The sequence below is a fragment of the Ictalurus furcatus genome, chromosome 4 (genome assembly GCF_023375685.1).
Source record: "Ictalurus furcatus strain D&B chromosome 4, Billie_1.0, whole genome shotgun sequence".
In the NCBI taxonomy this organism is placed as follows: Eukaryota; Metazoa; Chordata; class Actinopteri; order Siluriformes; family Ictaluridae; genus Ictalurus; species Ictalurus furcatus.
In genome coordinates, this window is record NC_071258.1 from 31925350 (window position 1) to 31937773 (window position 12424).

The window sequence follows — 12424 nt, forward strand, 5'->3', positions numbered from 1 at the left end:
TGTAGGATTTACTGAGTTACTGTTACCGCCGCACTTTTTTTTTTTATTCATTTTTTTTATAACAGCGTGTTTTATTCCTTTTTTACCACAGCAACTTGCCAATAATCGATTTTTTAAAAAACTTATTAACAAATGACAAGTGTTACTTTTATACGTTTATGGTTACATTCTGTATAAAGTCGTGAAACAAGTTCTCACTTGTGTTATAGCAGCTGTAAACATTCATTCCCTCACCAGCCTCTCTTTCTTCTCTCTCATCAAATTAATAAGCCAAAAAAAAAAAAAAAACCAATAAACAAAAACGCAAACTCTGTTCTGAAGACTTTCCCATGGAGGAAAACTGACTGTTACAAAGCGCTGACATGGAAGACTCCTTCCATGCGTGTTCAACAAACATCTCCGTACGGAAAACTTCACCACATCAATAATTAGGCATGTTTTCTTTTGTTAAAAACAACACAAGTCCATGTGTACATCGTTACTGTAGAAACTCTGTAGTAGCTGGAACTACTGTCAACAGTGTTGTTATAGAAAATTAAGCATCACCTTCCTTCTGAGAATTTGAGAATTCAATCGTTGTTGCAGAAACGTACTAAATGTACAGACCTCACCTGTTTTACACCTCTTTCTTTTCCTCGTTCGCATGCACAGGTGGAGCAAAAGCCTCACGTACAGTAAATCACACAATCACACTTTTCACATACTTTATTTTAAACCATAGTCTACAGAGGTGTCATGATTGTGGCAGTTGTAGTGGAAACGCAGAGTGTTTATACGGTACCGATACTCGTGGATAACCAGAAAAAAAGACGCGTGCGCTGTTTGTTCAGCGTCCCGATAGAACAACATTATTGTAGTTTCTCATAAACGTCTTTGGAAGAGTAAAAATACTTAAACTCTCAGGCATGAAAAAACAGAATATGTGAATCTGGCGTAACCGGAGTTCACTGAGTTACACCGTCAGCTGTTATGAACTTCTAACGTACTGTAAGTCCACCTGGAAAGTGTTATAACACAAGATTATGTTACTCGAAGAAGATGTTACGCATGTTAACTGGCATTAAAATGAATGAAGACGGTAACGGAAAGCGTTCACTGGTGTCACATGACAATACAAACGCAAGTTAACGTAAAGACTCCACGTGAGCGAACTACTCTTGTGCTATTCCCTACATAAGAAGTCTAAAATTTCTGATAGCTCCCCGTTTACTGGTTGCGATGCATTGTTGACATTTCTCAATATGATGGAACCTTACGTAGCAGTTGATTTTAGCTACGTTAGGTGTATTTATGGGGTAATTTTGGTAACCGTGACTCTTTTCTGTGTCAGTTCTGAGAAAAATGTTGATATTTCTAACCATTTGGTCTTGTTTTCAATGTCACTGTGCTTTTACGTTGTCCTTATCAAAGACTTAATGGGTATAGGCTAGCTAGTTAAGCGTTTAGCCTCAGTCATTAGCAAGCTTGTTGCCCATATTTTCATGTTGCCTAGCAACAGTGTTCTCCATTTGAACAGCAAGCATATTTCATATGTTCGCCAAAAAAAAACCCAGTAATTGATCGATTCCAGTTACCTCAGTCTGAAAAAAAAAATCCCATCTCATATATATATATATATATATATATATATATATATATATATATATATATATATATATATATAATGTCCCATATCAATATCATATTTCATATTCATCTGGTAAGTTATCCATAATAAAACTCAACATTATTTACCTAGATAACCACAATTGCTTTACGTGTCTAGACCTTTCATTTCTGTAAAGCTGCTACACAAATCAAATGAAACTGGATTGAACAGTGTTACTCTGGCACTCCATAGCAAAAATAAAATAATTTGCAACACTTTTGCATTAATAAATACTGTAATCACAATAATAAATAAATACTTTATCACTGTCTCAGTCCCAATAAAATGCTGCTGCTGGAGATTAGTGAGAAACCCCACTGTTTAGGAGACATGTCCGTATTTAGAGCCAGCCTTAGGGCGTATCTGACTGGAGTGTGTGCCAGCGCGCTGTTTCCACCTGACCTCGGCTGCACATCTCCTTCCAGTGCTGTTGCCCCACCTCCGGTCCTTCAGAGCCAATCAGAACGCGGCCAAGCACGCTGCTTTTCGTGTACAGTCGTCCCTGCAGAAATGCACCGATGGTGAGAGTGGAGATTTTATTCAGAGACAGACTGAATTTGATCAAATACATACAGTAAATCAGTCTTTAAACAGAAAACAATTCTGTGGTGTGATGCCATTGGAGTGCTTTATTCCTCTTATACAACTGCACTTTTCCAGTGATTAGCATTTTATGTCTTAAAGAATGATGTCTTATTTTGAAAAAAATCTATTTAAAGTTACATGTACTGTTGTCATCTGTCTAAAAGATTTTTTTCACTGTCAGAAAACTTAAAGTTACATCTTTACCTTTAACTGTTACAAAGTCCTAACACTGGAGACTCCTTCAATAAACGTTAAATAAACGTCACCTGACATAAATCTTCACTAAATTAAAAAAAAAATTAAAAATACGCATTTTTTGTTAAATAACACTTTAAAAATGTATTATTAGTCTTAGATTATGAAGAGCATCCTCTATAGAAATCCTTGAGTAAGTTACTATAGAAATTATTACAATGAGCACTCCAATATAAACCTGATTTGTGTTTCAGCTATAGGAAATTAATCAGCACATTCTGACCAATCAGAATTGAGAATTCAACAGAGCTGTGGTGTTAAATAATATTTTTATGTCATTGAAGATACTGGCTAGTCATGTTTGTTAAAAAAAAAAAAAATGTGAACGTGAGGGATTTAAAACTTTACGTAATACAGCGGGGGAAATAAGTATTGGACGCATTATAAATATATTTCCAATGAGGTTATTCACATGAAATTCTCACCAGACATCGGTATTAACTCAAGAAATCCGCAAATGTAAAGAATTCACAACATTAAAGACCATAAATAAAGTTATGTGTAATAAAGTGGAATGACACGGGAAGAAAAGTATTGAACACGCTAAGAAAAAGCAGTTCTCCAAGGCAAGGTAAGGCAAGGAACTATCTGAAATTCATAAGTTATTACACACTCTATCTGTGCAAATTAATATTAGCTGGGTTAGTAAATTGATGGTCTATAAAAAGGCTTTTCGTTACCAAGGTGTCACATAAGAAACATCTCATGATGGGTAAAAGCAAAGCGCTCTCCCAAGACCTTCACAGCCTTATTGCAAAACATATTGATGGAATCGGATACAGATGTATTTCAATCCTCCAGTAAGCACCATTGGGGCCATTATCCACAAGTGGAAGCAACATCACTCTGTCATCAACCGGCCACTAACCCTAACCCTAACCCTAACCATATTTACTGAAACAAATGTTGACGCGTCCAATACTTATTTCCCTCACTGTATTTCTTGACAAAAATTCGGTCTAGACACTTATTATAGGTTTAAATAGACTAACCAGATAGCATTAGCAGTACATAATGTTTTACTTATAAAGAGAGAATTTGTGTCTAGATACTGTATCTTCACATTTTGACTAAAATAGATATCGTCGTTGGAACAAGAAATAAGTGAGAAAGAAAAAGAGTATTCAGTTAGTAAAATAACTGTGGTATGTTGAAAATATATTTAAATCATTATTTAAACTAATGAACTGGTATTATAAAGATCTGATATCTAATGATTACCTGCATGACGATGAACTCCAGGACCAGTGGAAGTCTGATGATGTCACCGGGAGGTAAATCGAACAGGAAAGGTGCGTTCCACACCGCGTTAGATCCACTCGCTCCCTTTGTCTCTTTAGTACTGATCACTTTCCCACCCTGTCGCATGTTGATGACAACGTAGTGATCTGTAGCAGTTGAACAGAAACAAAAGGGCCTGTCATTTAAAAAAAAAACAACAACAACAACAACAACTTTGTATTGGCATTGATTGAGATTTTTCAGATTGAGAAAAAACAGATCAAGTACTAAACATAATTGACTTTGTTGCAGCCCTGGTTTTATCACATTTACCACACTAATGTATGTAATTAGTTAATTGAATCACTTTTTTAATTAAGAAGGCTAATGTCCTGTCGTCTTTTCATGTCACTGGATCTGAGAAACATTATAAAAGTTCTGTGTTTAGTCTGGACTCATAGCAGCGTCTGGTAAAAAACAATGTATGTTATACAGTATATAATGCTAGCATACCTGCAGCTCCAGGCATTCGTGTTAGCTTGGCCAGGTTCTCAGCTTTGCGCACCATCACTTTGATCCGATGGGCCTGAGTCTGGTACTGAAGCAGGACAAAAAGTTGACCCAAAGGCTTTGAAATGCACACCGATGTCCTCATTGATCCCAAAGAGTCCTGGGTACTGTGGCTCTGAAAGCATACACGATTCATTTGTACTGTACTTATACCACAGTGCTCCTGAATTCTCACAACGTATTTTCGTTAGAAGGTGTTAATTAATTTTCGATCACAGAAAACAGCTCTGAGAGCAGTTCCAGCTGCAAAGCAAATCACAGGTTCATATTAACACATTCGCTCTAATACGTTATCGTTCCTGTGGCAGAAGCTCCACGTACCGTAATCCAAATCTAATAATAAACACGTTTCGAAACAGGTGTTGATGTTTAATAAATACAAATGTATAATACTTGATGAGCAAAGTTTTCTGTAAGGAGAAGTTTATTTAACATTTATGGAAGGAGTCTCCAGTGTCAGCGCTTTTTTTTTTTCCCCCTAGAGGCTGGTGAATGAAACACAATGCTGTACAACATTAAATGTAACTATAAACAGATATAAATGTGAAGGGTCAATCCATTTAATCCATTCAAAATCATAATCATCGGCACACTGTGGTACAAGAAGAATAAAGCACCTCAGGACATGCTGTTGTAGGAAAATACTCAACTTTGGGCAGGTCGCAGTAACTGATTCATGGATTATTTTCTTGTTACAGCACGACCCGAGCGTTTCATCCCTTAAACAGTAACTCACACACTCCCAGTCACATATACAGAATATCAACACATTGAGTTTATTACAGTGTAATCTCTATTAGCGCTACAGATCTTACTATATAAGGGCTAATTAACTTATTGTAGCTTTTAAATGAGTTGTACAAATAGTTTAATGAGATACAGTCTTACTGACGTCCTCCACAAAAGTCAAGTTTTGACTCATTATAGAATAAATCGTTAAAAATCGTTTTTAAAAATGGATTGATATTTTATTCTGTGGACAACAGGTGAACTTACAGCCTGCGATATTTCATTTAATTTCCTACCACCTTAGTATTTTACACAAATCTTAAGATATATACATAATGGTTCAGTTCATTTGCATGTATTGAGCTGTTGGTGTAGTGGGATGATCAGTAGGCAAACTGTTGGAGTTTATCTTTTATTACTCAGCACACACACGCACACACGCACACACACACACACACACGCATGCCTGCTGAGGATGATGTCACCCCAGTGGTTGCTGTATCAGGTGTGTGTGTGCTTCAACTCCATGTAGCAAACATCTGTTCTTATAACGAACATGTCTCTCACAAATGTCACCGAGTCTGATTTCTCTGCAGCTAAAACATAAAATTAAGAAATAAATTTCCTCCTACAGTGTTAATTCGGAGCAGAATTTATCAAGAGTAGGTGGAAAACAAACCGTAATAAATAAATGCTGTAGGAGTTGATTTAACACTGCTGACTTTAGCTTGGAAGAGAAATTTAAATAGGCATATATATATATATATATATATATATATATATATATATATATATATATATATATATATATATTTTTTTTTTTTTTTTTTGATGATGACGATGATGATAAGCTTGGGTGTAATAAATCACGTCAGTTTTAAACCTACTTCATTTCCAAAGTGCATTAAAAAAAAATCTCCTGAATAAATCACTATGAGAAATGAATGAGTTAGACTGCACGCTTGTTCCTAAAACCTGCTGAATCTAGGCACCGCTTGTGGAAGCCCTACTTGGATGGGATTAGATCTGTAAGAAATTATTTACAGTATGACTTCTGAAAGAATAAAATTTTTCCCATAACAGCTTTCTGATGTCTGTGTTACTTGGAAATTATATTACAGTACTTTGGAACTTTAACAGCATGGTTTAAAAAGAAACTTGGTATACAGTGGGGGAAATAAGTATCGAACGCGTCGATATATTTCCAATGAGGCTATTCACATGAAATTTTCACTAGACATCAGTATTAACTCAAGAAATCCGCAAATATAAAGAAATCCAAACATTAAAGTCCGTAAATAAGTTTTACGTGAATAGCCTCATTCGAAATATATTTACTGAAAAAAATGTTGACGCGTCCAGTACTTATTTCCCCCGACAGTACATCATTTTCCTCTTACTTATTAATTAATATGTTGTGTCTTTTTTTTTTTTTTAACAATTTATGGTCAAATTTAATGTTGTGGAACGCACACAAGACAAGTTAAAACTTATATTATAGCAGCTTATCAGTCGTTCGCTCACCATGACACAGCTTGTCACGTTCGTAACAAACCCGAACGTACACCTTCCTCTGTCGTGAAGACCTTCCCATGTCGGAAACTTACTGGATACAAAGCGCTGGCACTGGAGACTCCTTACATAAATGTTAAACATCTCCTTACAGAGTACGTCACCATATCAACAACTATACGTTTTTCTTTGTTAAACAACAAGAAATATTAAGACTGCGATTTGAATTAGAGCCGAAACAATTGTCAGAGCTGCTGTTATGGAAAATGAATCAACACCTTCTGACCAATCAGACTGAGGATTACACAAAGCTGTAGTATAATACTTTTAAACTACATTAGCCTGGAAGGAAACTCTGGACACCAAACATGTGATCGCTAATGAACAACATTACCACAATAATGATTTAATCTTAGTCCGGTTTTCTCTTTCACACTCTCTCACACTTTTTTCTATCTCACTCCATCTCTCTCCCTCTCTCAGTAATGCCCTCTGGCACGGTTTTCCTTCTCCACGGAGGACAAAGCGTGGGTGTTGCGCCACTCCAGTCACTCAGCACTAATCCCTATCACCATCTCGCAGCGGAGTGGAAAATGCGTGCACACACACGCACACACAGGGGGAGCTACGCTCTGATTACGAAGCCACATTCTCACGGCGATAGAGCAAGTGAACGTGATATGGATTATTACAGGAGCAGAGTGCTGCATTTTCCATCCACATGCGTCACCTGGCCGAAGCAGGGCCGCCAGGGACACACGGGCGCAGCACTGACCTCAGAAAGCGTGATGGAGCTGATGACACATCACCAAACAGGCCAGAGGCAAATCTGATATGCCGTGTTGCTCAATCACAGCTTTTCCACATCTAAATCTAATCTGAGTCATCTCAGTTTCAAGATGCACTGATGATTGCTTCATAGTTCTCAGGTTCAGGTCTACTTACCAAGTCGCCTCTTTAGATTATATATAAGTTATTAGTGATATAATAAACAGCACTGATGTAAATGGAGTCACAAACGTCCTTTCCAGGAGTACAAATTAGAGATTTATCGTACGTCTATAAGTATTGTAATTACTAATTAACTAAATGAATGAATGAATTACTTAATTGTTATTTTGGCCTGAATAGATTAAATGGCTTTATGTGTATAATATCAACTATTTGATTTAAAAGTACAATTATACTTATGCAAATTAACTCAAATTAAAAACAATCCAAATGTTTGGTGTCTAAAATTTGCCTCAGATAACAAATAACGCAAGCCTATAGTTAGCATTTGTTACCAGTTGTTAAATTTCCCATTGTGCAAGCTGTGCCAGTTTATTTTTTAACCTTAGACAGTGCTGAGTTGTTAAACCTACAGCATGTAGGATTTTTCTTTTTTTAATTATTATTATTATTGAGTTAGTACACAAAAAACTCCTCTAGAATCTAATATTCCTCAGCTGCTGTGAGGCACCCTGACAATCCTGTAACAGTAATTCAGCATTGGTGCTGTGTGTCGGGTCAGAATTGTTGGGAAATTTGATAATGCATATGTCATACACTGCCTCAGAGGTGTCAAACATCATCAGAGCCCAGCTATTGGCACAAAAGAAGTCCAACTACACAGTGACAGGCAGGAGCCATCAGCCAATCAGTGGAGAGAATGAGAGAGCATTAACAAAGCAAGACAAAGTGTGAAAGATTGCGATTATATGATATACAGTAGAAGGATAAAAGGCTTCAAGATGTGATTTTAGCTTCTTTTTTTTTCTTTCTGAACAAGGATAGTATTTATTTAGGTAGTGAATAAGAGTCAGACAATTTTCTCATGATAGCCAGAATGAATAATGGGACGTGTTGGTGAGTTTTCCACGATCTGTTTGTCCAATCTGTGTCCATTTATTCACTTGTGGGATTCCACTTTTGGGTCCAATACTCCCACTTTGATTTCTATTTTATTTTATAAACAAATACATATTTTGCTTATTTTAAATTAAAGTTTTCATAACCAAGTGACAAACTGCTAAACGTGTTACTTGTTAGCCTCATACATTAGCCTCATACTGTAGTTCCAGTAAAAATTAGCAATATTTCTTGGCTGCTATTGATCATTTGAGGTACAATAAAATGTTTTGTTTCTGTGTAAGTATGTATACTAGTTCTTTCATAGATTTGTAACATATTTCTGTACCTTTTTTACTCGCCTCCTAGCAGGATTGAGTTGGCGGTTGTATGTGATGGTGGTATCAGGCTCCCAGTCCATCTCACTACAGTTGAGCTCTAGATCACCCAGCGGTGTCTCACGGAGACCTGAGAAATCTTTACCAAACACGGCCAGTTTGAGAGTGCAGGTCCGAAGCTCTTCTACAGATCCGACCTTCAGAGTGAACGCCTGAGTCTGAGGGTCTAGGCTCAGGCTGTTTCTGCGTGACGGCACTGCCTGCAAGGCAGCAGGGCACACTGGTGGCAGGCTGGCACGCACCATAGCACCACTGAGCCTCCTGGAGCCCCTGAACAGACTGAGGATTGTGACGGTGAGGGTGCCATCTGCTGGACAGAACAGCAAGGAGAACTGAACTGCAGGAGGCTGCTTGTTTGTGAAGGAGCTGCGCCTGGAGCTCAGGCTGGCGCTGTATTGAGATGGAGAGAGCTCCGCCTGCTGGCTGGATGGCTCTTGCTCAGGGTCAGTAGCTGCCAGGAAGCTGTCTCCAATCACTGTTGAGCGACGATCCAGAGCACGGCGTGTTTTAGACACCAGGCTAAGTTTAGGGATACTCGGGAGGGAGGCTCGGCCATGGACGATCGGTTTAAAGGGAGAACAGGGGACAGCGGGAGTGCTCAGGCGGCGTAGGGCGAATCGAGACTTCTGAGGGCCTTTCAAACTTGTTGCGACCTGCGGAAAACTGCTCTGGTTGTCATCAGATGGCGTAAAGCTGCTGGCCTCTGATGGATAGTCCAATACATCACCCTCCAGCTCTTCATACTGCTGCTTGACTGGAAGAATTTTGATTGATGGGGACGAGCTAAGAGTCACAGTCACATGATCAGTAGGGCCGGATTGTAGATAAAACCCCTCCTCTTTAGTATCAGAAGAGCGGGATTTCCTGCGGCGCCAACAAATGATGCAACCCAGCACAAGGCCAAAGCAGAAGACGGCCAGACCAACAGCCAGGAGGATCTGTAGATGAACTGAGACAAACTCATTGATATCACTGAACAGTCCACAATTTAAAACTATATATATACATTCTCTGACTTGATAAAATAATCTGTTTGTTCCATATCTATTGTAACCTAGCTATATGAATCAAATCTTTCACTTTTCTTATCACAGCCTCAGTTATTCAGCTCTAAAAGAAAACAAGCCTCTGCTTTATCTCTGCACTTCTTGCTTGCTTACATTGAATCTCATTTCTTTTAGTGGTGCAGTTTTTCCTCCTTCTCTAAACAGCACACATCGCTCCTTATCTGATTACAGGACACAGGAAATGCCCATCTGTCCTCATCACAGCTAGATGGAGACGAAGCAAACACAGGCAAAGCTTTGATCTAAAACAGAGCCACCATGTGACCTCGGCTGGATCAGGATTGTTCCTCTGCTGCTGAGGATGTGTCTGACTGGGAGACTTTCTTTTTACGCATATCTGTAAAGTCAGTGTGTGTGTGTGTGTGTGTGTGTGTGTGTGTGTGTGTGTGTGCAGGCTTACTGTAAGTGTTGCTATGATAAGATTACATAATCGTATTAACCCAAGTTAAATAATACTTTATGTGGTTTAGCAAACATGCATGGTTTGAGGAAAACTTAAGGTGCCAACAGAAACCAGCTCAGCATCGTTGGAGGTCATGAAACAGAATTAATCTGGGTTCAGACTTATGCAATTAGTGCGTTAAAGCAGGAGTTCTTAAAGGTTTGGCAGCCAGGGACATGTTTAACTGTAAAATGTTGTGCGTACGATAACATTTTGCCTATTTATTACAGCCATAGAGCGTTTTATTCCCAAACCTTCCGACAATAGAACGAATTAGCCCCAAGTTGACGTTTGACATTATTTATAGTCTTGTTTTTGAGGTACTGATATATGGATTCAAGTCTTTCAATTCAAGTGACCAGTCAAATATGCTAATAACTATAAGAACCATATTATAAACATAATCATTCTGGTAATGGTTGATTGTGTTTCCACCACATTATTTTTATTATATTTTTTATTATTATTAATTATTTATTTCTTTTACATTTTTTTAAAAACCCCTGGCTATGCTTCACGAACCCCTGGGGGTCACTGGATGCCATTTTGAGGACCAACAAGGTACATTTGTGCCAATACTTTCGTGAAAACAGAAACAAAGCAAACATTAAAACAGTGTATTTAAACACTGATGGAGCTAAAATGCCACGAAGTCAATCCCCACTCCTATGCTTATATGCTTAACTAGGGTTGACAGTATGTGTTAGGTCATATCATATGATAAAAGGCACTGCGCTGTAAACCCTTCATGCACCGAGACCCTGACTCACCACACTGCATTTCTCAAACAGAGTTCAACCCAGTGAACTCAATCCAGATTTGTATTTGCAGATACAATTCCCAACACAATAAAGTGCTATTTACACTTATTAAAAGGTGGAAAATGTTCTGATGCCCCCTGCAATCCGTCTAAGTGCCTGAGATAAGCTGAGAGCCAGTTCAAGATAAAAATGAGTCACATGGTTGAGTTCATGTTGTGGTTAAGCAGCTGGAGAGCAAGACACGACTTCATACACTCACACAGCACGGGCAAAAGCTTTCAAAGCTTTATAACAGTGTTTTAAAGGTTAAAAAAAAAGCAGCATTCTGATAAATACTGAATGCAGAGCTTTTATAACTTAAACTATGAATGTTGTTAAAACTGGAAAAGGATAAGATGTATCATTGAGTAAGCACAGCCATTGTTATTATTATTATTATTATTATTATTATTATTATTATTATTGTCATTATTATTATTATTAATAGTAGTAGTAGTAGTATTGTTGTTGGAGTTGGTAGTGATGAAAATATAACAACAACAACAACAACAACAACAACAACAATAATAATAATAATAATAATATTTTATTTGTTGTATAGATTATTATTATTATAATAAAGTTATAAAAATATTTAATAGGCCTATAAAAACTACATATTATTGTTAAATAATAATATAAACAATTATTATGCTTCCCTTTCAGAATAAGCTTCAATAATAATAATAATAATAATAATAATAATAATAATACTTTATTGTTGTATTGATTATCATAATTATAGTTATAAAATTATTTAATATAAAATATACTTATTATTGTTCAATAATAATATAGACAATTAATATGTTTCCCTTTCAAAATAAGTTTAAATAATAATAATAATAATAATAATAATAATAATAATAACAACAACAACAATAATAATAATAATAATAAAAGAAGAAGAAGAAGAAGCAGAAGAAGGTGAATTCGTCATTATATATCGTATTAGTAAATTATAAATATTATTATGTTTACCTTCTAAGTTAATGCGCATGGTTCCGGCTCCAGTGCGCGCGCACGTTATGAGTGTTACCGCTAAGTGCACGCGCTCGCGCTGTCCGCTCTCCGGGATCAAGATCAGTTTTCAGCCTCTTAACTGTTCCGCATCGCGCGCTCACCGGAGACAAACAACGGCACGCGATCATTCCGCACAAAAGGAAACATAAAGCGGTGGGCGTGTTCCAAACCACGCCCACTGCCGCATCCGACGCGCTCCGATTGGTCAGTGTTCAAAACATTCCTTAAAGAGTTCCGCGTTTTGATGTGTCAAGTTCCAAACAGTGGGCGTTACACCCTACAGGCACGTGGAAGAATTCTGACGCGCTGTGATTGGTCAGAGTTCAAAACATCCTCTAAATGAG

The 12424-nt window shown here is 37.5% G+C and overlaps 1 protein-coding gene across 1 annotated transcript; it reads right to left on the reverse strand.

The window, feature by feature from the left end:
• Nucleotides 1-1669: 1669 nt before the first annotated feature.
• LOC128607018 (synaptotagmin-5) lies at nucleotides 1670-12424 on the reverse strand. The gene is made up of 5 exons (XM_053623632.1): nucleotides 12039-12424; nucleotides 8700-9697; nucleotides 4223-4394; nucleotides 3710-3876; nucleotides 1670-2150 (listed from the first exon to the last, which is right to left on the reverse strand). Exons 1-5 carry the CDS (start codon nucleotides 12055-12057, stop codon nucleotides 2001-2003), a joined length of 1506 nt encoding a protein of 501 aa, XP_053479607.1. The 5' UTR covers nucleotides 12058-12424; the 3' UTR covers nucleotides 1670-2000.